The sequence below is a fragment of the Caretta caretta genome, chromosome 7 (genome assembly GCF_965140235.1).
Source record: "Caretta caretta isolate rCarCar2 chromosome 7, rCarCar1.hap1, whole genome shotgun sequence".
Lineage (NCBI taxonomy): Eukaryota > Metazoa > Chordata > Testudines > Cheloniidae > Caretta > Caretta caretta.
Window position 1 is genome coordinate 9,341,701 of NC_134212.1, and position 26,061 is coordinate 9,367,761.

Here is a 26,061-nt window from a genome sequence, read left to right on the forward strand (position 1 = left end):
AACAAACAAGAGAGCAGACAGAGAAGAGAGAAACCAAGCATCCTAGACAGTCTTCATCTCCACAAACCACATGTAAGACAACAATAAAAGACAGAGTAGTGTATCCGTATACCTGTATAGGAAAATGGTTAATCTTGGGATTGTTAATGACATCAACGTTTAAAGTATGACCAATAGTTGTCTAATTTATTGACTTGTCCGAGTTTGCAGGTTAGGGTCAAGTCAGCATTAAAACTCAGGTCTCCTGACTCCCATTCTTTGCCCTTTACTCCTGTTTGTAAAAATCTAAAGCATTGGTGTGCCACTTTGACAGTAAGAGGTTTTTTTTTTTATGCCAGGCCATACAATTAGCTGTCATCCATTTTAATATTAACTTCTGTTTCTAAGTTTGTGGCAGTTCAACATTTGTGATTAGAAATGGGAAGCAGAAGACCTGAGTTCTAATCCTGGCTTGACCCTAACCTGCAAATTGAGACATGTCACTTCATCTCTGTGCCTTTATTTCCCCGACCTAAGCTGTTTGGGGCCAGGACTTAGTTTACTTTGTGTTTGTACGAAGTAAAACACAACAGAATAGGGCCCTGATCCTTATGGGGCTACTGTAATAGAAATTCCAATGTTGTGAATTAATTCATGATACATAACGAACCAAACAAACATCACAGACCCTTGGATGGAGGGACGCAAACAGGTCATCTTTAATCCAGGTGAATTTCAACAATGTCAGATAATGAATGGTTCTTGGACCCTACAAGTGATTAGAGACAGAGCTAGAGAGGCAGACAATGTTTGCATGACAAGAAATTAGCACACTTAAAAAACAAAACAAAAAAGCTGAAAATAAGCATGTCCCCATTTGTACTCTTATTCAGGATTTCTAGGTGAAGTTTAAGGAATTGACCTAAAAATGGTTTAGAACCTTCCAATTGGAAAAGTTGCCTCTCTTCTCTGCAAGAACCCTAACTGCTTTGGAATTTGCTCCCCCTTTGCTCTGAAATAGCCTAGACTAATGACCTTCAAGGCACATAGCAAAGTATATATATTTTTCCTGGGCATTTGAAAATAGGGAGGGGGAGAATTATAAGGATGATGGCAGAGGGCAGCAATTTGAGTTTTTACATTGCACGGCTTGCGGAGGGAGGCTCAGAATTGATTACACTGCCTCACATTCAGGATATTACTTGCCTTGTATTTTTATGTTAGTTATTTTTAAGCATTTGTACAAATCTAAAGAAATGGTAATTTACAGAGAGAGAAAGAATGAATGTGCATGTGTGGAAGGACAACTTAAGCTAATCTATCCCAATGCTGATAACATTATCCTCTTTGCAGTCACTGAGAATGTGCTTGTCTCCATCTGTACAGAAGATCTGTAGAATTACTAATGACTAATTATGACTCCGATGTCTTAAGAGCGATGCCCTGATTTTTAGGGACAGTAAAACTAGAAGACAAAGATATTGCAGTATTATTTTAAGCACTCACTGTCCACTTGATCTTTACTGAACACAGGCAAATGGAAAGACAATAATAGAAACCAAAAAGGACAAACAGAAATGAAGAAACACAGTGAGTTAAAATTTGCCCTAAATTCCATTTATGCTAACCCATCATCCAGCGAAAGGGAATTAACCAGACTTTCTGGAGAAGTTTGAAACATCTGTGAAAATGAAATACAAGGATATTCCCCATTCGACACCTCTATAAGAGTTTGTTTTTGAAAACTAACACCAGCTACATTTGAAATGTTAACGTATTAGTGAACCACATCAGACTGAAAAAAAAATCACAGCTAATATAAATGGTTAGTGAATAGAGGTCTCTGTTTTGAAACTGACACTGCGACATCTAGAAGGAAATGAGATGAAGCTCAGAGTCTGCTTATGAAGTTTGTCTGCTAAAATGGGAGGGAAGGGGCAGCACAAAAAAATTATTTCATTTGAACCAACTCTTTCAAACAAACGGTTATATCATGAGCTCAAATGGAAATATGTCTGGCAGAGATATTTGGAAAGTTGTTTTTGGAAAGTCGAATGTGTAAAATTAAACTTAATTCTGAACTGGCAGGGTGGGGTGTGCCCTGAGCAAAGCTCTGTTCTCAAGACTTCAGAAGGTATTAAAAAAGTTTAAAACTTGCTTTCAGCTGCTGATTAAAAAGAAAGCCATTGCACTGTGTCTGAATGTTCTCTGCTTGCGAGGGGTATTTGGAAAAAAAAAAAAAGGATCTTTTAAATAATCAGTAGTAAAGTCCAAGATAAAAATACAGAAAAAGTATTTCCGAAAGGCGTAACTGCATTGATTCAAATCCCTTTGCAAAACTGACGTATAACCACAGCAAAGGTTCTCAAAAGGGACTCATGATCCTGGGTGCTCAGTTTGAGACACTTAAAAGGGGCAGGTGCTCAGCACTTTCTAAAAACCAGGCCCCTTTAAAAGAAGTGTCTCATGTTGGCCAGACATGGGGACACTCAACTCAGTGGTCACTTTTAAAAGCCTCGGCCCATCAAGGGGGAACTCGGTGTTCTGAAAACTCGCAAGAGCAAAAGCACTGGCCATTGGGCTGGATCCTGTGAGGTGCTGAACACGCTTAAACCCCCACTCCCTTGAGTATTCCACACTCCTCAGGATCAGGCCTATGGAACAGGATTGACTTTTCTTTTCTTTCTTTCCTTGAAAAGGAAAAACTAGAAAGTCTCACGTTTTTGGTCAATATCTGTAAGAAAAATAAATGGTAGGGTGTGGTAGTACAGGAAATGAGTAGATATAGCTGTCCAAACTAACTGCATTTGCACCATAGGGAAGCAGAAATTCTCCATTTCCTCTCTCATTCCTCCACCCCAAATTAGGTGTGAAGCAAACATATGGAGTGCCAAGCTTCTGCACTGTTGCTTCATCAGCAATTTCTTCACCTGACCTGGAGGAAACAACCTTCCTGAGGTTAAAATGAGCGTTGTCTATAAATCACAAGTTCAGTGTACATACCTGCAGATCAGATTCTGACAGATGTAAGTTGTTCAGTTATACACCTAGTTTCAGAGGTGCCTCTTCCCCACTCTGTTTTTATGTCAGACATATGCTTATAATGGTGCCTTGGATTTCTATTGCACGATTTTCCTTGGGTATCAGAATGGTTTCTCCTCTTAGGTATGCGTGGTACACACCCGCACATGCCAACACTAACAGTTGAGCCTGGAGTCAGTTGTGTTTTAACTTGCAAAACTCACTTGTCCACATGTCCTCAGTTTGCTCCAGTGGGCACAGAGCATGAAAATTCTGTCGCCTGAAGGGCAGGTGCGAACGATGGAAGAGAATGCTCTGGGGTACATGCACGCAAAGTAACATGCACGGTACTTCGGAGTCTCAGCGATAATCAGGCCAGTAGTATGACAAATAGCTACGAGGTGGGAAAAGCGTTGGTACAGCAGGTTCGTGTACCCAACATTGCTCATTAGTCTCAAAGAGAGAGAGAGAGAGAGGATCCTACATAATATGTTCTAGCCCAGTTCTCTTTTCTCTTTACCTGCACTGAAATTAGGTAAAACACAGATGGTCTTTAACTTCAGAAGAGAGAACTCTGTTTATTTGAGGCAAACGAGGTCACTTTTATATTGGAAGAAATGTCCCCGACACTCATAGATGCTTAAGTGAGCTTGCGCACCCCAGAGGGTCTCCAGTAACATTTCCCAGTGGCCCCAGAGAGCTACAGATATTATTGCAAAGATGTCACGCCCTCTTTCCTCCCTCCCCCAACCAAATGGGTATCATGCTTGGAGACGTCTAAGCTGCATTTTTTATTTGGGATTTTGTCCAAGCCCTAATGGTATTCGCTCTTATTGACTTGCCAAAGTTGCAAAGAATGTCCATGCCACCACTCCACCAGAACTTTGCACCTTTCAATGTCGTTTCTAGGGTAGACTCCTGGATGCTCTATGCTGTATGTAAGAGACAAGATTCCTTGGCATACAGATTCAGCTCTCTGTGACAGGAGAAATTCATGTACAGTACCTTTTGTTCTTTTATCCAGGGTTCAGAGGTTATTTAAGAGAGAAGGACACCATGTCCCCCTGCCTACATCACAGGAATTCCTCCAAATAAATAGGGCTGAGCAAATAAACATCCCAGCTCAGTTGGCAACTGCGTCAGCTCAGGTAACTTACAGGCCTCCTGAGGAGGAGACCGTTTCAAGTTCCTCCACTGGGGATTCTTTGCGTGAAAGACAGGCTGCCAATTCTGCACCAGAGTCCAAACTGAGCAAGTCCCTGTGCACAAGTGCCCCAGAGGGTGGGTGCCACTGAGTGGTCAGTCAGGTCTCCAAGGCAGATCTCTGTGGTGCCACTACCAAGAACAGAGGCCTCCAGGTATCTGTCCACATGACAATCCCCTCACATGAATCAAGTTGAAAAGTGTAGGCAAGTGCAGAAGTTCTAGGGTATTTATTTCCCCATCTGACAGATAAAGTCAGCTCTCTTTTTAGGTTAAGCATTGTTGTTGGGCTCATGGCTGAATACTAATGGCACCTCATTCACCCTTTAAACTCAGCCTCGCAAGGAAAAGTCATGAAAATTTACCAGCCCAGGAAACAAAAACCTACTGGCCCTCTCTTTACGACGATGATTTATAGTGATGAGAAAGCAAATGGTGTTTTAACCACTTGAAAAAAAGAGAAGTTACTGGCACCAGGTTAGTAGTCGAGACACAAATCTAATCATCTCTAAACTCTTCATAGTTAATCGCAGTTCTAATACCATCCACCTCGTCTTAAACCATATCTACTCTAAGAATACCACCCTAGCTAGGTTTCTTAATTGTTCACAGCTGTTAGCTAGTTAAACCATGCATGTCCTGGAAATCAAGATATAGGATGAAATATTTGAAGCCAATGAACAAATTACCCTTCAATGTTTTTACTAAGAAGTAACTATTGCCAAATCTTTTATATACAGTCTTATTTCACCTCTGGAATAGGGACACAAATGAAATCCAGAAGGCTGTGATTATTTTCATTCAATTAAATCCTTTTTTATTGTATTAAGTGTCTGTTCAGTTCTACTCACTAGTAAAAGGATGAGAATGACATAAAGGTGCATTTCTGAGGTACTTATGCGGCCCCCCTTACTGGGGTATCAGAGCACTTCACAATCTTTAACATATTTATCCTCCCAGAGCGGGAGGTGATGTTATCCCCATTTTACATACAGGAAAACTGAGGCATAGAGAGGCTAAGTGACTTGTCACTGTCAGACAGTCTGTGGCAGCACAGGGACAGGAACCCAGGTCTCCCAAATCCTAGACTAGTACCCTGACCACTGGACCATCCTTTAGTCTCTGAGAGACCTGCTCATATATAGGCTAAGATTCAGTACTACATTGAGGTCTGAGATTCCCAAGCTTATTGAATGGGGTGGAGTTACGCTGGCAAGAGAGTTACATCAGGGTAAACTCGGAATAATACAGTGGTTAATTGGGCCCTGCAACTAAAATGCAGTGTCATGCTGGCAAAGTCCTTGGGAGCCTAGGTACCCAAATTAATCATTCCATGCTTCCACAGTTCAAAAAAACCCCAAAACCCAACCAACCCAACCCCCTCCATCAAACGATGTTTTTAACTAGACCCTCGGATGTTCAAATATACTCGTGGCATTTCATTGCAACAATTATAGGCTCAGTCCTGCTCCCACTGGAATGAATGGGAGGATTGCCATTCACTTCAACGGGAGAAGAACCAGGACCTAAAGCAAGAGATTGTGATGCATCATTTATACAACCCCCAAGGAAGGAATATTCAGTGTAGTCACTCAACCATTTCTCACATGAATAAATAAAGCCTGAATGATTATTACACAACCCAATTTAAAAATGTGAGGGTTGAAACCTGATCTGCATAGTTAGAGGGTGGCTGGGTACACCCCAAAGCCCAGCATACAGAGCAAGCATTCCTGGAAGCGCTAGGCTGTTTGGCCCGCCAATGCATGTAGCAGCTGTCCTTTCACCAAAGGGGGTGGGGCTATCCACACTGGAGGTGTGGCCAGGCCCCTCCCACAGCTGCTGAACACTGGCACAGTGAACAAATGTTATATTTTTCCAAAGCATGCACAAGTCCAGCTACTGATCATGCTGCTCACGTGCCCTTCTGAGGCATTCTGCTCGCTCTACCACCACTAGGAACACATCTTTCACTAGCACTCCAGGGTGGGCCAAATGCAGAGTTTGGCAGTACAGGAGTACGATACAAGTAGATGCAGAGTGCACATTTTCACTGTAAAATGCCCGTAAGTGTTAAGGATGTGTTGGTGAAGGTTTCTTTAAAAAGGATGTCAAATGCCTTCTTTGTAGAAGGAGAATCATGTGATGGTAGGATCAGAGCACAAGACTAAAAAATATTAAAGATATAAGCAGATTAAACCCTCAGCATCAACCGTTACACTCAGTGGCTTTGGACAAACAAAAATTTACATGATCCTTGCTTCTAAAAGTTTTCAGAAAACTTTTAAAGCCCCTTTAGTAAAATACACTAATTAAGTCCTTGCTCAGGGTCAGGGTATGTCTATATTACAGAGCCTATACTGGCATAGCTATGCTGTCACAGAAGGAGTATTTCTATTGATGTAGAAACCCCACCTCCCTGAATGATGTTAGCTAGGTTGCGAGAAGCATGCTTCTGTCGATATAGCTGGGTCAACACTGCAGGTTTTGCTGGCATATCGATGTCAGTGAGCAGCGTGGTTTTTCCTCACACCTCTGACTGAGATAGCTGTGCTGACATAACTTAAGTGTAGACCCAACTCTGGCAAAATTCCAACCTACAACAATTTTGCCTTTCTTAAGGACTAGGATTTTGTCTTCAGAAAGATGGAGTGAAAACTAAGAACGTACTTTCGTTTTGTACCATATACCATTTAATGTACCCTTAGGAGTTCAGGTAGTTCAATTGCCAGCCTTCATTGGAATGGAATTCAATGACATGAGGTACATCCATATTGGCCATACAAGTACCATTTTGCTGGGCATACATCATAAAACGAGGTTCTATGCAACCGGGCCAGCTGATGTTCCAACATTCAGAAGACCTTGCCTTCATTTTAGAGCAGCACTCCCATTTGTGGACATAACAGAGATTTAAATAAGATTTCATATGTAGGGACAGATTTCCACTTTACGTGGCTTTCAGATGGAAGTTACATAGCGATGGTTTTGGAGAAGAGGATTCCTACACACTCCGTCATTTGCTAGAATAGATTCATAGATTCATAGATATTAAGGTCAGAAGGGACCATTATGATCATCTAGTCTGACACAATGTATAGAGGGGAAAATCAGCCTCATTGTAATAAATTTTTACCCCTATGGTGTGATCAAACAAAATCACTGTCTTACAGTCAGGAAAAACAAAAACAAAACCAACTGCAAGCAAGAACTGGCTCCACCTGTGATTGGATAACACAATACTTGCAAATATGTTTCTGCATTTTTTGTCTGCAAAGCAGGTGCAAAAGAAGTAGTAAAGAGAGCATCTGCTAAAGCATACTTCAAAGCACAGTTATCTCAGGACTAATTTTGATCATCCTTTCCTTGGATAACAACCATTTCATGATGCAAAGTATTATATTATATATTATATTATGATGGAACTTTCCTTAATAGCTATTCGGGAAATGCAAATAAACTGGAAAAAAAAAAAGCTACAGACAGTTTCTCCTGCCACAGCATTTTTATCTCGGACAGTCTGATGCAAATGCAGGCTATGTATTGACTTTAACCTATCGGATTCAAAGTACAAGTGCCTGTGAGAGCAAGTAACCAGTCTCTTGAAAGGCTATGATAGAAAGGACAGTCAGTTTCAAAAAACAATTTTCAACACATCAGCCTGCAAGATGCATTTTACACAGCACCAACCTCTCAAACAGTGATTTTACAACACAGACGCACAGAGCTGATTCAATCATTTGAACAGAAATATTTAACGACACCTCAGACTTGTAGATTTCAAATCTGACTAGTTATCTTAACACAAGGGAGGCTGGAAGCGTAACTTTAGCACGAAGCTGTTAATTACTACAAACGTGCTGTCTTATTAAATGACTCTTTAATCACGTTATTAATACACACATGCCACTACTAGGAATTAGTAAATTTCTCCTGGACAATACTCTGGTATTTTTAGAAGCAAACAAAGATTGCCATAGGTTTACCTGATAAACTTCTCTGAGACCGCACCATGTTCTCATCACTTGATGGCAAGCTCTCATTCTCTGTGTGTACCACCTTCTCAAAGTTGTTACTGTCAAGTTCCAAACAAACCGGCTCCCACTGAAAAGCAAGTCTTCTACTCCGCACATGAATACCGAAGCCATGATCTACTCTTTCAAAATTCTCTCTTCCTGACTCACTCTGTGTACTCACTTAAATGCCTGCCGTTAGAGCAGCTTCATTTTATATGGAGTGCAAAGGGTAGGGGTGTTGCGAGAAGCCAGGGTCAAATCTTAAAACAAACTCCTCTTTCACTGTGCTTCCTGGGCAGACACGGAGGCATGCCCTGGGTGTTGCTTGAAGTCCAGCCAATGGCTGCAGTAGCTCAGCCCAACCAGAAGCTCACACAGCAGCCTTGTACTTCTTAACAGCTTATATAAATCTCTGTTAAGCTTCAGTAGCCACCACTATGTATTCTAATTAAATGTTAACCCCTTTTCCATGTGCCCTGACAACAACCCCGTGTATATACTACAGGAAAAGAACTGAGGGAAGTAGTCCTGAGTAATACTCTCCACATTTTGATATTCAGCAGGCACTACACACATACCTACGGCACAGTGTGTACACACACACACACCCCCCCTCCCCCGTTTCCATCACCTCATTATCTGCCTGAAAGGGAACAGCGCTGTCATCTGTTCCTTCTGGCTGAGCTGCTGATCAAATAATACGTTAGAAATCCTGCTTCAAACATCTTCAGGAGTAACACACGGGAAAACACTTCAGAAGAGCTCTCACGGCAATAAATATATTAATGTCTCTTTTAGCTTGGCTATCGGAACCTGCAAACAATGTGAGGAGAGCATCCCCCTGGATGACACATTTCACGTTACCATATGCCTCCTGCTTAGTAACTGCACCTTACAACGCTGAATAGGCCATCAGCCTGCTAAAGAGAAATACTTTTGAGCTACTGTTAAATTAACATAATCTTATTAATGCAGCACTTGCTGCATTAGAAAAGCAAACAGCCTCCTGCAAGCTGAGCACCTTCGCAAACAGACCACAGTACATAAACACTCTGAAATAAGAGCCCACAAGAGAATCCCAGGCTTGCCTCAATAGTCAGTATAAAATTAGGCATCAGCTCTGAGGCTTTAATTGTTAATGCCAGAGAACTACACCTTTTGTTTGCAGGCTATTTCTTATTAAGAAGCTAATGGGTTTTGAAGAAAGCCGTCAGTGGGTAGGTTTTGGAGGTGACCCCTAAAAACACAAGTAGTCTGGAAAGGTCGCTTTTCTTCGACCACACAATGAACGGGAAGTGACAGAGTAGGGCGCTGCTGAATCAACAAACCAAGGTGTGCATAGAAGAGCTGTCATGTCTGTACTTTGGCAATAGTTTGGCACTGGATAGTTGTAAGACCCCACTGAAAATTTTCACTGATTCATTTCATATAGAAATTGTGATATATGGTGGATATATGACAGTGCGAGTTGCCATATGTGCCAACAGCACTGAAATCAAGTACCACAGAAAGAAAAAGCACAGAGGAAAGTCCCAGTCTTTTTGGGAAAGGAATAACCAAAGGAGAGAGACAGAAGAAAGAATCATAGAATCATAGGATATAAGGGTTGGAAGGGACCTCAGAAGGTCATCTAGTCCAACCCCCTGCTCGAAGCAGGACCAATTCCCAGTTAAATCATCCCAGCCAGGGCTTTGTCAAGCCTGACCTTAAAAACCTCTAAGGAAGGAGATTCTACCACCTCCCTAGGTAACGCATTCCAGTGTTTCACCACCCTCTTAGTGAAAAAGTTTTTCCTAATATCCAATCTAAACCTCCCCCACTGCAGCTTGAGACCATTACTCCTCGTTCTGTCATCTGCTACCATTGAGAACAGTCTAGAGCCATCCTCTTTGGAACCCCCTTTCAGGTAGTTGAAAGCAGCTATCAAATCCCCCCTCATTTGTTAAAGAGTTAAGAACAGCTAAAAAGAAGACAGTTGAGCTATTCAGAGAAGAGCAGCTCAACACAGAGGAGTGGACAAAGGCACAGCTAGTCGGCTTGCTGGATTCTGACAACAAGAAGAGGAATGGTGGTCCAGGTTCACAGAGAACATCCAGCCCATTGGCAGAAGGTCCAGCAGGCAGGGGAAATCTTGGAGTCAACTCCCCAGAGAGAAACAGGGAAGAGGCTGACAGAGGTAACATAGGGGCTCCATCAAGACCAAATGTATTACTGCAACAGGAATTGGGGACAGATCTACAGGTAGGCCAAGAGAAGGTACAGCTGGATAGGGACAGACTTCATCTGGAAACTCAGCTACTTGAAGAGCGGCAGTGAGAGATCGCCGACAAAGAGAAGATAAAGACAAGGCTCATCAGCATCACCTAGAGACAGAGAGGCTGTGTCAGGAAAATCCTCATCTGGTAGATGAGTCAGACCCCAGGTGCCCGTGCTGGTGGGTGACAGAGACTCCAAATTGTTCCCTCGCTTTAGGGAAGGGGATGACATAGATGTGTCTCTAAGTGCTTTTGAAATGGGGTGTGAATTGAACAAAGTGGGGCTAGATGGCAGGACAGCAGGTTCCAAAACAGGGGGTGGGGAGCGCTAGAGGGAAGGTCTGTGCCTGGAGAGTGTGTCTAGCGACCTTGAGATTGGGGCAGTGACCACACTTGGTTCAGGCTCCAAGACCCTGAAACACACCAGGGATCCAGAGCACAGAGGCTTGTATTCCCCTCACATCAGGGGTCCACACTAGGATCTGAGATAAAAACGTTGATTTATTGCAAAATTTGAAGGACTAAACATTTTTGGTAACTAAGCACACGAACACACATATAGCCCTTTTTGTGCAAAGTTTCTACCAGTTGGAGTCATGCAATGGCTTTTTAAAGTGTTTGGAACCAAAGGAGGGGTAGCCTTAGGACCAGTCACATGGCCTCCTTGCATAAAAATAACAAGGACCCTGTAAAGTAATGATCCCTTTGTTATGGATGGGCAAACCAAGGCTCAGTATCGGAACCAGCAGATCACAGTATCTCTTGAGGAAGTCACTAAGGACCCAATTTTTGGACATGTTCAAGTACTCCAGTTCCCCTAGACTCCAAGTGGAACAGCGGGAGTGCAGCACTTCTGAAAAATCAGACCCTAGATGTTTCCTGGCCTATGTTCTGCCCTTGCCATCTGAAAACGGGAGCAAAGAGGCCTGGTTTGACCTGAGTAATTCAACATGGAGGTGGCTTAATTTCTTGGAAGACAGGATTAGGGAGGTAACTGGCTAGGCAGGCTAAAAATGGACCGTTTGTGCTAAGAGAAGTAAATGGGTCAGTAAGCTAAAAGACAGAATGTCTGGACTAGCTAAGATACAAGTGGGAACACCCAGGAAGCCATTTACTAAGAACAAGAGAACAATGGACAAGAGAAGTTGGGAGGGTAAAGATGAGGTAATGAGTAAAGTCGAACATGGACAGAGCGTGCTGTACAGGAACTGGTTCCTGCAAAGTAACGAAGCCAATCCCAAAACATGGGATCCAATGTGTAGTAAACGTAATGTGAGGTGTCAACGGATATAAAGCAAAGGGGTTTCTGTGTAACTTGGATGTGCGGTATGCCCTGTACACACTCCCTATGCTTAAAGCCTGATCAACTCAAGTGTAGTTTAATTGCATGCCAATAACAAAACCTCAGTGGCAGGTTCAGAGGTAAGCCGAGTACTTGGGAATGGAGTGGATAAGGTCTTGGATGCTACTGAATGGATAAGGTCCCAGAAGCTACCCCAACATCTTGATGCCATGAGTTGGATCCACTCATCTGGAGCAGATAGAGTATAGACTTCTTAGTGTGGGGGTTGCAGCCTAGCATTGTGGGAAATAGCATTGGAAGGGTTTAAGGCCTAAATCTGAAGAGGTTAGTACCATGCTGGCGAAATCAGTTAAATCTAAGGGCGGAGCCTATGGACTCCCCAGAGAAATATTAGGGGGAGATGGGACCTGAGCATAAAAACTCCAGAGAGTGGTATTAGAGGAGGGGGAAAATGCTTGGCAAAGCACAGCAGAGGTCCGTTAAATGCCATAAATAAATAATTGGCAAAGCACAGTGGAGATCTGCTAAATGCCACTAAAAGGACGCAGAGGCTATGCCAAAATGATGTTATTAGAGGCAAAATCTAAAACTAGACAGGATTTAAGGTGTGATTGGCTCCAAGTGCTATTGTTCCTACTTTATTTATATAGTTGGGTGGGGAAAATATACACTTGTGCTCCAGAGTCAGGGGAAGCCTGCAGAGTCTGGGCTGTCCATTGCTGTGGAACACAAAGCCTAGAAACCCTATCTCAGGCCAGCTCTAGTATGTACTGACTTTGAGATGTTTGTGAGGTGCAATGCAAATGTGAAGTATTGCTCAGGCCAGGCACAGGCAGGTGGAGTTCTGGGCCAAGCAAGGCTGACGCTAGAGATTTTGCTGTCCTGGCCATCCAATCCCCACCTCCTCCCCAAGAGGCATTGGAAAGAAGGCAGCAGCTCTGGGGTAGCACTGGTTCCCACACTATGCTATTCAATGGGGAGGCACCCAATAGCAGACACCCCCCCTGCCACCTTCTATTGTGTGGGGACATGCTGGAGCAGCTGCTATCAGTTGGCCACTGTCATTGGTGCACCTTTAAAGGGACTGTACCCGCACTGGCTCAGCTCCCAGCTGGAGACAGAGAAGGGAGATGGGCTGGCGGAACCCCTTTAATATGCCATAGGTTGCTGCCTAGGTCTAACATGGGCCCCAAGTCTGGGCTTACAGCCCTGTGCCCTTTCCTCTCAGCATTTCAACATATGGGGTGGGCTGTGAAAGAACAGTGCGAGAGGAAGAGCAGAATATTTTCAATAGTTCTTCACAGTCTCAGCTTTCATTAAAAAAAGAAAAAGCCACTTTATCATTCATGGCTGTGAAAAAAAAGTCTTCACAATGGGAGTACAGAAACTATCCCTGAGCTTGCAGGGAGCCTAAAACAATCTCTCTAAGTGTGAACTTCCCCACTCTATTCAAGTCTTGTCTATACTATATAGTCCTAAATGGTGCTCATCAACACAGTATCCGAGTGCCTTCCAGTAGCACATTAAGCAATGTGACTACACATCACAGGTTTGTTCTCTCATATTGCTCCCAGGGGAAGAAGCACGTGCAGTGGCTGTCCTGTTTCGGTAGGGGCTTTTCTTTATTTAATACACCTGCAAATCATATAAGAAAGAAGAGGGCGGAAGGATCAAATGAGGAAGATGGTGCACTGGAGAAGCGCAGAAGATGTATAGATTAAGAGGTGTACGTGGCAGAGGCAATACTGGTTTCATCTTCCTGCGGGGTGGTGGGGGAAGGTTCAGCTTTCAAGAGTTTGCTACCTCAGGTCACAAGGCTCTAGGGGATCCCCCTTCTCAAACGTGTTTTGTGTTTAAAGGGTGAAACGACCATCCGCATACACATATCCTTAAAGTCAAGAGAGATCCTTTGCAATGCCGTGTTTCCATTTCTTAGTGTTGGCAAAAATCTGCAGCGGGATGCTTCCAGTCTGAGTAAGTAGCAGAGAGAGAAAATCTGCATCCAGATAATTATCAGTCCCTCAGGTAACACTGCCTCACAAAGGAACCAGCCAGAAAAATCTTTTATGGCATCTGTGCATAACGGTCTACACATCTCAGAGTTTAAATATAAACCAGAGAAAATACGAAAACACAGTTTCCATCATTTTCAAGTCCCAGTACTAACACGGCTTTGTAGTTTAAGAAAATGCTTATTGAGAGATGGAAGAATAACGTAGTTTTGAGGAGGGGGGGGAAAAATCAGTCTATTGAAAATTAAAAAGTTGGCTTCAGTGCCTTCTTGGTTTTCATTATCACTTAATTACAGACTGCCAGAAATGTAAATTCAAGAATTCTCCCATTTGAGATAGTGAAAACGTTTTTTTAAATTGATCCGTCATCTGTGGTATCATTTTTTTAAATTGGATCGAAGTATACTTGGCATAGTTACTCGGGATGCTTCCCAATCACTGTGTACGTCGACATCTGGCGGTCTCATGTTTTTATTTACACTGTTTGGACGGATTTCGTAAATGCTCAGGAAAGTAGAGGCCCAATCACAAGAACTAGAGTCTGAGACTGTAAAGCCCACCCCCCGCCACCACCTCTGCCCATCATACATCAGCGTTAAACATCAACACTTGCGGCTATCCTAAATAGTCTTTGTGCTCTCCCAAGCAGGCCTCAAACATCATGCCAAGCCATGGGCTAGAGTTTGACTGTGCCTACACAACCATACAGGGGAGCGGAAACCCTCACATACCCTTACAATGGGTACCTAGACTTTGGGTCCAGACACAAAGGAGTAAAAGCCTCACTCCCCTTCTTGCTTCCTCTCCTGACGCCGTGATTGGGGAGGGCGGGGGAAAAGGTCGAGTCTTGCCTCCACACTGCTACTTGTCGGTCACAATAGCTGAATCAGCATAGGGTTGCAGCAATAATCAGATACGGGTATAGGTTATCAGCAAGTTACTAACCTCTGGAAGCAAGGAGGGTATTGTTACTCAACATCTGTGCCTGAGTTACAAGGCATACCAGGCTATTCCTGGGGTGGGTGCATTTCTTGCTCACGGCTATTTCCGAAGGCACAGTCTAGCCTCATGTGGTGAATTTTATCAACAACAATACTTTGCACATCGCTACAACACTTGCTCAAAATGCTTTGCAATCAATGAATTAATCCTCCATACTTTTGTGAAGTAGGGAAGCACTGTTCTCACCTTTGCAGAAGGGTGGGGGGGGGGGGAATGGGGCGCGCAGAAGCAAAGTGACTGGCCCGAAGCCACATAAGAAGTCTCTTGCAGCACTAGGTGTAGGATCTAGGGATCTTGATTTCCATTCCTGAGCCTTTACCAAGAGAGCTGTCCTTCTGCCCAAATTAAATACCATTAAAAAGGTAAGAAACAAGCATGAGTGTGGATGAACAAGGAAGATATTCACAAACTACTGAATGAGAGAAGGATAAAAAAAATGAGTACAATACTAGGGAATAAGAAGCAAAAAGCCTCTGAACCTTGGACACCACCCTTAACATCAAAAGATTAAGCCAAGTTTAAGATGCAAAGGGAATCGTTCAATTTGATTCAAAGGAAGGTTTTTTGTTGTTTTGTGGGGGCCTGATCCAGTATCCACTGAAATCAATGGGAATCTTTCCCTTTACTTCCACTGGCTTTAGATAAGGCTCCAAGGGATTAGCCAGGGTCCATTTAAAATACTTTTCTCAGTAAAATTCTGGTCCCCACATTGTAAAATGGATATCACAGAAATTACAGCAGAAGGAAACCAATACGATACCCAAGAGGGTAACCAGAAGTACATTTGACCAGAAAAAAAGATCTCAAGAAGGGACTTTGTAGAGGAACACAGCATTTTGAAGGGAACAGAGATGATAGATGTTACACATACATTTGATCTAATGTCATTTGAACAAGGGTCATGAATTTCTGCAAAGGAACAATGGTGCATGACAAGAATTTTAAGAAAAAGTCCTTAAATAAAGTTAATGTGCGTTATAAAATGCAACAGGAACATTGAAACAATAGTTTAAAGAACGTAGTTAGACACACATGAAAAAGGAACAAATATTGTGGGTTAGAACAGCTAAATTCATAGGAGGGGATGGCTCCTAAGTGGGTTTTCACGGCTTTCTTCCATGCTGATGTATCCATATTTAGAGCCTAAGTGGTAAGTTAAATCAGAGGTGCTCATTGCAAAGTAGCTCTTAAGTCCAAAATATGGCCTCTTATTAATGGACACAAAGAGTCCACCTACCCTGAATAATAAGATTATCAATTTGCCCTCACTCTTGTGAGGATGAAGAGTGCCCCTACATATCATCCACTGATTAAACATATTGGAAAAATCTTATCCTGAAGTTTCCTGCTTGATTCATGCCCCTGAATAAAGGATGTGAGTTCTGATCACTCTAGGGCTAGGTCTACACTACCCCGGTAAGTCGATCTAAGTTACGCAACTCCAGCTACGTGAATAACATAGCTGGAGTTGACGTAGCTTAGGTCGACTTACTGCGGTGTCTGGACTTACCTTACTCCTCTTGTTCCCAGTGGAGTATCAGGGTCAACCAGAGAGCGCTCTGCCATCGATTTAGCAGGCCTTCACTAGACCCACTAAATCGATCCCCGGTGCATCCGTCACCGGAGCATCAGTCCCGCGGTAGTGTAGACATAGCCTAGGCCTCTGTACCTTCTTAAAAATTATTTAAGCCATCAGATAGGCCTGATCATTTGAACTATCAGATCAGTGGATAGCAAATAGTTTAATATAGATATTTTAAACCACACCTTGTTATAATTTAACGGGAGCATATAGTTCCCTTTCCAAGTAGACCTGATATTTAAAAAACACTCTGCATAATTCTCTCCATAGCTCAATAAAGACAAAGAAACAGACCGGTAATGAAAACCATGCAAGTGCACCATGCAGATGGTATAAAAACCGAAGTCCCTTGCGAGGTTATGAGCAGAGCTTGGCAGAGATAGGCAATTCTATTTCACGGAGAATTTCAATATTTTGAAATTTGGTTTTATTCATATTAGGAACAAACCCCCAAAATTCTCTACGAAAGGGGATGGAGTCTTGGTGCTGAGGCAAACTGCCCTGAAGCCACGGAATCTGGAAGCCGAGGATCCGCAGCCCTAAGGCAGTCCACATGGCTGGCTGGTCTGGAGTTGCTTGGGCTGCCAAGGAGCCAGGCAGGCGGGATGGGCTCCATCAGAACTTCGGGAAAAAAAGTCAGGCTGTCTCTGTTAAACGTTCCAATTTTACTCAACTGGTGAACGCCGACAAAACAACGGAGAGTCAGAATTTTTAACCCAGCCAGCTCTCATTGCCAGCCAGCACCCCACAACTTTAAAAGACACCTCATTTAGAATTTGTCCTGTAAAATATGGATTCAAATGACTTTTGACAAACATAGGAAGAACTGAAGGATTACCTGTGAATGAGGATAACCGCAGTCTGTTAAGTCACATCTCTCTAACCCTTTTCTGTCCTCTCTCTTCCTCCCCCCACCCCCCACACTTGTCAGGCTGAGCGCACTAAGGCAATTAACCCAAAGACAAAAGTGAAACAAACTTTTTCAGAAATCCTTTTGCTGCAGTCAGATCCCTCATTAGCTTAGTAAAGATAAAGAGAAATAAAGTTATCAGCTTCCTCCATTTTCATTATGTAACCCCTCTTAAACACAGCCTATAAGAGAAACAGGAGCCTACACGCCAAGTTCTACCTACTTTCATCCACTTTCAGTGTAAGCTCTTTGGGGCATCTTTTTTTCCCTGTGTTGGTTCAGTGCCTAGCAAAATGGGGTCATGGCTCTTGCCTGCAGCTGCTGGGTGCTATCACAATACAAACAATAAATATGATCTAAATAAATAATAATATAATCACACTGGTCCCTTTGGTCTTGGAACCTATTAATGAATATTAATCAGAAAATAATGTGATAATGGCGAGAGCTGACACTACTGTGTGTTAATCGAGCAGTGTACAGTTTGAATTGGATGTTCCTTATGTCAAGTATAACCTAAACTGGGGATAAACAGGCTCTATGCCTTGAGATTCTGTTTAGAGCTCATACCCTGAAACTGGACTGAGTTATCAGTGAAGTCTTTTGGCTGAAAACAGAAATATTTCGATTCAAACTGGCACCCTGGTGCCTCATGAGAGTTGTTGTTCAGATGGGTCCAGGTTTCTGACCTATATAGCAATACAGATAGTACACAGGTTAGATAGATCCTGAACTTTGTCTCAACACAAAGACATCCGTGCTCTGGTTGCTAGTACCTGATAAAGGCCCCTGCTCACGGTAACGAGCCAAGGGCCATAATGGACCCAGTAGACTAGGGTCAATTTCCCCCAACATTTGTGAAGGTGGATGAACCACTACTGTGGGCATAGGGTGGAAGAAGAGCTGCGTCTTCATAATGGTCACCTCTGCCCTAGGAACCAACAGCATCTGGCAGAAGAATTCCTGGGAAAGGGGGACAGCGTCCCCCAAAATAAGACCCCTCTAGACCTCTCCAGTCCACAGGGGACAGAGTGAAACAAAGGGGCAACCAGCCACGACTGACTCTGATAACAGCACCAGGGTTTAAATCCCCTGCTATAACCAGCTCCAGGAAGAGGGACGTGTTCTGCACGCATAGGAGGGTGCAACCCAAACCGCACTAAGGGAAAGCGCAGCCCTGGAACTAGACACCAGAGAAGACATCAGAAGACTCTTCCACACCGTGCCCCTATGCAGGAGGCAGTGACAATGGTGCTGCAGACACTTTGGACATCAGAGGAGCAAATGAGGATGACTACCATGGCCAGCAGTACATCCTGCCCCAGAGGGAACATGCCTGGGTGGGATGGGGCCACTTCCCTCCTCCATGTGCATCAGCGAGGGCTGTGAGGGAACACTTGGTACATCTTTACTACCAGTCCTTCAAGTATCCTACTCCACATTCTCTAGAGAAACTAGGCCTGATTCCACTCTCAGTAACACTGGTGGAAAGCAGGAGTAGCTCCATAGTGTGGGTGAGAGAAGAATCAAGAATACCTCTCCCATGTATTAACCCCACACATGCTCTCAGAGTCCAAATCCAAAACAGTCGGGGGGGGGGGGAGAAGAGGAATGGGTCAAGGTCAAATAAGAGCTTACCTGAACCTCTACCCCAGAACATCCAGGGCTGGAAGCGGAAGTATTCACATATCACCCCCTCCCAGCCAGCCAGCCACCCCCACCACAACCCAAGCCACCCTCCACCCACCGCCTGGCTCTAGTGGTATTTCTAACCCAGCTGAAAGCAAGGATTACTGGAAGCCTTATAAGATGACACATTCTTATAAGATTTCCATCCCAGATTTGCATACCTAAGAGATTTGTGCAGACCGGACAAGGATCTGAACTTCGGGGTGCATATCTGAAATGAACCCACAAAACCTTCCGGGAGATTCACCCATCAATCCTTACTTCAGAGGACCACTCAGGGCTGTGTGAAATGTAAGATATTGATGTCTCTAGACAGTGATGTTCCTCTACACACTGTTAATGTTTCTTTGGTCTCTTATCCCCTTTGAATGGCATATAACATGTGATTAGCTGGTTTAACAACAGTCTGCTCACTCTCACACAATTATGGACCTGCTCGTTTTTCTTAATCAGACAGAACAACGTAGGTCCAGTCCAGACTTCAATAACAAGCTTATCATATTACTAGAGTGATAATTAAACATGGTATATTAAAAAAAACCAACCCTAACTATTGCAATATGCCTACAATGCAGTGATGTGAATTCCCTGCAATCGGTATCAAACGTTCCTGACTGGAAATAGAGGGTCTTGCCATTTAAACATTTATAAAGTAAAACAGGCTGAAGTCAGATTTCTTGAAAGGGAAATTGTTTTACACTTCCTATATCAAGGAATACAAACCCAGGTCAAATTCAAACAATTACAGATGCAGTGTGTATTCCAGTTTCACAAATTAGGATTAATCCCATTTTCAAATGTTGCAACGTCGGAGAAGTGAGAACTTGTGTTACCTTGACTCAATTGACATAAAACGGTACTGGCCTTTCTAATAGCATAGGGCCATCCTTAGTGGGAGTATTTTGGCATAGCTCCATTTGAAGTCCATGGAGCTACATGAATATATATCAGCTGAGGATCTGTTCCAGAAAGTTTGTGTGCAATTTAGTACTATTTAGTACTATTGAGTGAGTGTCCTGTTATGATGTATGTGTTGGTAGATTACATGTACACACAGAGTAGAATTTTCAAAAGTGCCTATGTGACTTAGGATCCTACACTGCATTTTCAAAAGTCATTTAGGTGCTTTTGAAAATTTGTAGCCACTTGCCTACCTGTTGATTTACACCTCCAAATGTCCCAAACAGGCCCTGTTTAAACACCACTCCTGTAAAGTAGGCTCATATTATACAAGACTGAGAGGGACTGATTTTCTACAAATTTATGCACAAAATTGTATGCTCATTAGCATACCTAACTTGGGGATCTAACTGGTCATTTGTGCACACATATACCTCATTTCTGTGCATGTATTTGCCTCTAAACATTTAGAAAAAAAACCCCCTCACATTTATTACATGATCTGCAGTGCGTGGCAATGATCTGCAGACATTCTCATAGAAGCGTAGACTTTAAGGTCAGAAGGGACCATTATGATCGTCTAGTCTGACCTCCTGCACAACGCAGGCCACGGAATCTCAAGCACCCACACCTGTAAAAAACCTCTAACCTATGTCTGAGCTACTGAAGTCCTCAAATCGAGATTTAAAGACTTTGAGGAGCAGAGAATCCTCCAGCAAGTGACCCGTGACCCATGCTGCAGAGGAAGGCAACCCCCCCCCAGGGCCTCTGCCAATCTGCCCTGGAGGAAAATTCCTTTCCAACCCCAAATATGGCGATCAGCTAAACCCTGAGCATGTGGGAAAGACTCACCAGCCAGCCACCCACCCAGGAAAGAATTCTCTGTAGTAACTCAGATACCACCCCATCTAACGTCCCATCACAGGCCATTGGGCATATCTACCACTTATAGTTGAAGATCAATTAAATTGCCAAAATTAGGCTATCCCATCATATCATCCCTTCCATAAACTTATCAAGCTAAGTCTTGAAGCCAGATATGTCTTTTACTCCCACTGCTTCCCTTGGAAGGCTGTTCCAGAATGTCACTCTTCTGATGGTTAGAAACCTTCGTCTAATTTCAAGTCTAAACTTCCTGATGGCCAGTCTAACTCCCTGTCAGTCACTTTTCCAGTCCCATACCAACAGGTTTAAAGCTATGCCTCATTCCACCCTGCAGCTTCAGTGCAATACATACACAAAGGGCCAGTAATGCTCTGTTAATGGAGGTAGTCCAAATTTAGTAAGAGGTAACAGAGAGCAGAATTGGAACTTTATGTGCTAATTTCTGTCCAGACTTATACCCCACATAACCCTATTCAAAACAATCTGCCAAATCCTTGGCTGAAGTAAACTGGCCTAGCTCCAGTGATGTCAATGGAACTGGTCAAAAATGTTACCTCAAAACCTTTTGTTTGTTTTTCTTTCTTTGCAGTGGGAGAGTGGGGGGCTAGGGGGAAAGAGGGAAAGACAGAGATGGGGGTGGGGCACCCCTAAAGCTCTTTCTTGTTTTTGAAAAACCAAAATCTGAATTGGTTTGTTTCAAACTAAAATGAATTTTTTTTGTTTTGTTTAAAACAAAAACAAAACAAAACAAAAAAACCCCAAACACACTGAACATTTTCTAACAAATATTTTTCACTTGTATACATTTTCATGGGAGCGCCTTGCCATTTTCCGAACAGCCTTGGAGCTCCACTGATTTTCATCATCTGAGGCTCTGACCCAATGAGTTTCCTTGCAGTCAATGCAGAACGAGGCCCTCTATATAAAAATGAGCCCTACACCACTCACGGGCTTGGCTCAGAACCAACTCACAGGGCAGACTGCCACCTACCGAGTCATACGAGTCACTGTCTGCAGTACCTTGGGTGCAGAGGACTGCTTAACTGATGTGATCACAGAGCAGGGTAGAAGGACAGCATGCATGAATTAATAAAACTAACAAAAAGACACAGAGGCTACAAGTGCGGAGAGAATTCTCTTTTCTTCTCTACTGAATCCTCTGCAGCTCCTTACTTCATCACAGCAAGTGTTCTGAAAATCTGCCAGCCTGTCCAGGTCCTAAGCTTGATTAGTCTAAATAAAACTCTGGTAGCAGATGAACTCTCTCCTAACAGGTGTTCCACGCGAAAAGGTCTTTACTGATCTTTGTACGGCTTGGGAGAAGGCTACCGAATACACTGCCCTTCATTAGCAAAGGCTAATCCCCTCCCACCCACCACCACTAGGAAGAGAATCCCTCAAGTCAACTTTGAAACAGCAGTCAGTTCAGCAAGTCTGCCTGCTTCAAGTCTGAAAAAGAAACGGAGCCTTTACCCTGTCTAATTTCTTTAAACCTGTCCTAGAGTGTGGCAGGGAGCAATCCTGAAATCGGCAGAGACTCTGCTTAGATGCACCTATAGGCCTAACTGCACTCTGGCAGGATCCGTTTCCGCACTAGAGAAGGGCACGGCAAGGGAGACACATTCTGCCCTGCCCGCTTCCTCTTTCATAAACCCCTTAGAGGAGCAGAGCCAGCAAAACACACCCAACGCTTGCAGCTTTGAGGCAGCACGTTGCCCAGCTGGACTTGCCAGGGCAGCTCAAGAGGCACAGGAAATCATTTTGCACTTAACACCACTCCCCCTAACATCTGGAGGAAATAAGAAAAAAAAAGTCAGACTTGGCAGAGTGGAAAATCGGAAACTCTTTGGTAGTTGGAGCACCCAGGCCAGGGAGATGGGGCGGGAGCAGGAGAGGGGTTTATGGTGGGGCACCAGAAAATGATGAAGCTTCCACTTCTTTAATTACAGAATCCAAGGATGGCTACAAAAATCATACGCTACTGCTGCAAATGGGGCATTCACGCCATTTCCCAGCCTGACTGTGTCACGTGAAATGATTCCTAGCAGGCCAGACTGCAGCCAAGTCAAAATCCTCACAAGAGAGGAATTACAAATGTTCTGCCTTGTTTATTCCCAGAAATGGAATATAGCCATTGTACAACCCTGGCCTTTTCACATTTGGCTAGCTACCTGCATCAAATGGCTCTCCACTGTCTTCGCTGGGGTGCAGTTTAAATGCAGGTCTGACATGATGGGAATTACCCTTCCTTAGAAAGTACTGATACGGAGGACAGGCGATCGTGAGCCCGGGAACTGATGATAGAAGGCGGTACGGTTTACACCCAAAGCTCTTTATGGAGCCGTTCAATGCCTAAGGCCCAGCCCCAGAACTCTTACGTAGCAGTGTCACCAACCCTCAGGATTGCAATCGTAGCCCCTGCTGCAGCATGTCCCAGGATCACAAGAAGCTCCAGACCCTATGCAATTGTCACCTGCCCTGGGGAAAACCCCTCCAAGTGGCTGCCTTCCTCACTTCCCTGCCCTCTGGGGAAGAGCAGCCAGTCAGAGGTGTTACAGGAGGCAGACACCAGAGCTCTCCTCCAACCCCTCAGGATTCTGCAGAAGAAATTTTTGGAGGGGAAGGACAAGAAGATGCAGCTTCGGGGCGGGGGATCCGCTCCTTACTTCCCCCTCCCAAGGAGATGCCTTGGAGATGCCCCCCAAGCCTGGGAAATAGGTGAGTGTGAGTGTGTGAGAGAACAAACACGAACTGCCCCTGGAGCAGCCCTCCCCACCACCAGGCCTGGGAAGGGATGAAGAACCCCCACAGCTGCAGGAGGAGCAGAGGCCTGCGACGGGGGGGAAGGGAGAGCTGTGGGGCGCAGAACAGCTTTGGTGCACAGAACGGCTATGGGGCTAGGTAGGTGGAGTTGATGTGGAGGTGGGGGCAGAGGTGAGGGCTTGCGGGGAGGCACAAAATTAACTGATTTTGGAACTGAGGTACAGAGTTGATGTGGGGAGTTGACACAAAATTAATTTATATAAGGCTCGCTATAAATTGACAACACCAATTTTCACGTTCCTATTGAAAGTGGGCAGCGGGAGCTCATAAATCAGACAGCAGCCCACACACAACTCTCTCATTTTGTTTTAAAAGGTCTCATGATTTTGGGCCCAATCTCATGACTTTTCATCTTTTGGGGTTGGTAATACTGTTCTAGACTTCACTGGGACTCTGTGCAGCATCCTCATCAAATTCCGACCTGCAGAGTGGCATTGGGCAGACCTAAATACCTGCCTTCCTCCTCAGTTTCAATTGGAGAAGGTGGTAACCATCACTTCTGGTCCTCAGTTGCGGTGCAGCATTACTGTGAGCTGTTAAACAGCTGCCACGTTTTCCTCCAGAGCTGGTTGCATTGCAGGGGTAGGTGCAGCTAAGGGTGCAATGTGCTTTGGGGTCCCACTGGACAATTGCGTGTAGGCGTAAATATTTGATTTTCCAAGGGTAAACACCATCAACAAAATAATCTAGCCATAGCATGGGATTCTGCTGTTGAACTGGCTGGGTACTGCACATCGATCCAGACCAACGCACATGAGCATAAAGGCTTCTTATTCAATTTTCAGTCTCCCTCCCGGGTTTCTATGGCAAATGGGGTAGAATTTGTGCATAATCTAAATACCGGGCAAAGCACCACACCGTACCAGGAAGTGAAAGTGAGACAGTTAAATTCAACATTGCGAGAGAGAGAGAGATACACAAAGTCACGAAAACAAAATAACAGCCCCAAAATACAGCACTCTCTCCTGCCACGGCTTTTAAGAGTGACAATAAACGCTGACTCACTCCTCTAATTATATCCTAGGTGTATTCATTCTCTCAGGATGACGAACTGGGGATGCTGAACTTTTCAGAATGAGCGTAACTCAGAGCTAGGTTCTGCCTTTGATGAGACATTACGGCGCAGCACACGGCAGAGCTGGAGGATGCAAGGCCTTTGTTTTCTTCTTCCCTCGGAATCCCTGCCCAAAATCAGACCCAATCCTGACCCCAGCATGCCACCACATAATGATCAAGGGACTACCTTAAACACCTCTGTGCTTTCTCCCATGCTACCCCTTATACAAGGAGAAAACACGCTGATAAAATCCAAACTGCCGCTAGCTTCTCTTCCTTCAAATCCCTCCTGAAGACTCACTTCCACCAGGGTGCCTGCAAAACACAATCATGGCTAGGAAGGTGACAACTGCATCTGTTGATCTTCCCCTCTTCCTCTCCCCTTCTCCCTTCATCTCCTCCTCTATTACCAACTAAAAGAAAACAAAATCCACATGACTAACAAAACTGAACCAAGTCTTCACCAAATCCGTTGGCTTGTATGTTGTATCCCCACTGTCTACCCTCCATCTGCAATTTCAGATTGCAAGCCCTTCTGGGCAGGGATGGTTTCTTGCTGTGTTTGTACAACACCCAGCACAATGGGGTCCCAATCCCAAATGTGCCCTTTGGAGGCTACCATTATATAAATACTTAACTATATACCCCACAAGAGGAGACAAGTTCATGACCCTGTTTCCCTTCTCAATGGCCAGCGAGATGGGTCTGTTCAAGGGGTAGGGAAGGGGGACAAAATGTACCCTGGGAAAGGGTTTAGCAGCTGCTCCTGGGCCACTGTACTTGCCTTGTGCATGCACCCTCTACGTCTACATGTACGGCGGAGCGATCGATCCACCGGAGGTCGATTTATCGCGTCTAGTGAAGACGTGATAAATTGACCGCCGAGCGCTCTCCTCTCAACTCCGGTACTCCACCAGAGCAAGAAGCGTAGGTGGAGTTGACGGGGAAGGAGCAGCAGTCAACCTACCGCAGTTTTCGTATGCTATTTTCGTAGCTGAAGTTGCGTAATTTAGACCGACTTAGCTCGCCCCTCCTGGGTAGACCAGGCCTAAGCACCTCTGCTTGAGTGTCAACTGTAACTTAAAGCCCTGCTCAGAGACGTTTTCACGTTTGAATGAAAGAGGTGCAAATATTGCTGTCATCCAATGCCCACTGAAGTCAATGGGAGTTTTTCCACTTACATCAGTGGTGCTTATAACATGCCCATATAAGATTTAAAAAAATAACTTTTAGAAAAGAAAGATTTTTGCAATAGGAGGGACATACATTGGGGCAAACATAGCACTGTTGAAACGGAGGGATAGATATAGGTTTATGGCATAGACTCTAGCAAGCTGCCAGTACCAAAAATATTCTGAGCGATACCAAACAATGCATTTTGTGAGTGCATTGTGTACGCAGTGGGCATGCATGATAAGATTGCAA

At 44.1% G+C, this 26,061-nt stretch overlaps 1 protein-coding gene and 1 long non-coding RNA gene across 5 annotated transcripts in view; one reads left to right on the top strand and one right to left on the bottom strand.

Annotated features, from left to right (window-relative positions):
* The window catches only part of FRMD4B (FERM domain containing 4B), a 207,768-nt gene that overhangs the window by 117,099 nt on the left and 64,608 nt on the right, over positions 1 to 26,061 (bottom strand). The window contains exon 1 of one of the 4 annotated variants that reach the window (XM_048857682.2): positions 8,190 to 8,511. The exons of 2 other annotated variants lie outside the window; for them this stretch is intronic. In XM_048857682.2, coding sequence (XP_048713639.1) covers positions 8,190 to 8,351 — 162 coding nt within the window. In that variant the 5' untranslated portion in view covers positions 8,352 to 8,511. Of the gene's footprint in view, positions 1 to 8,189; positions 8,512 to 26,061 lie in introns of those variants that run through there. One more of the 4 variants, XM_048857683.2, reaches the window with a different exon arrangement.
* The window catches only part of LOC142072673 (uncharacterized), an 82,196-nt gene that overhangs the window by 53,642 nt on the left and 2,493 nt on the right, over positions 1 to 26,061 (top strand). The window lies entirely within an intron of this gene.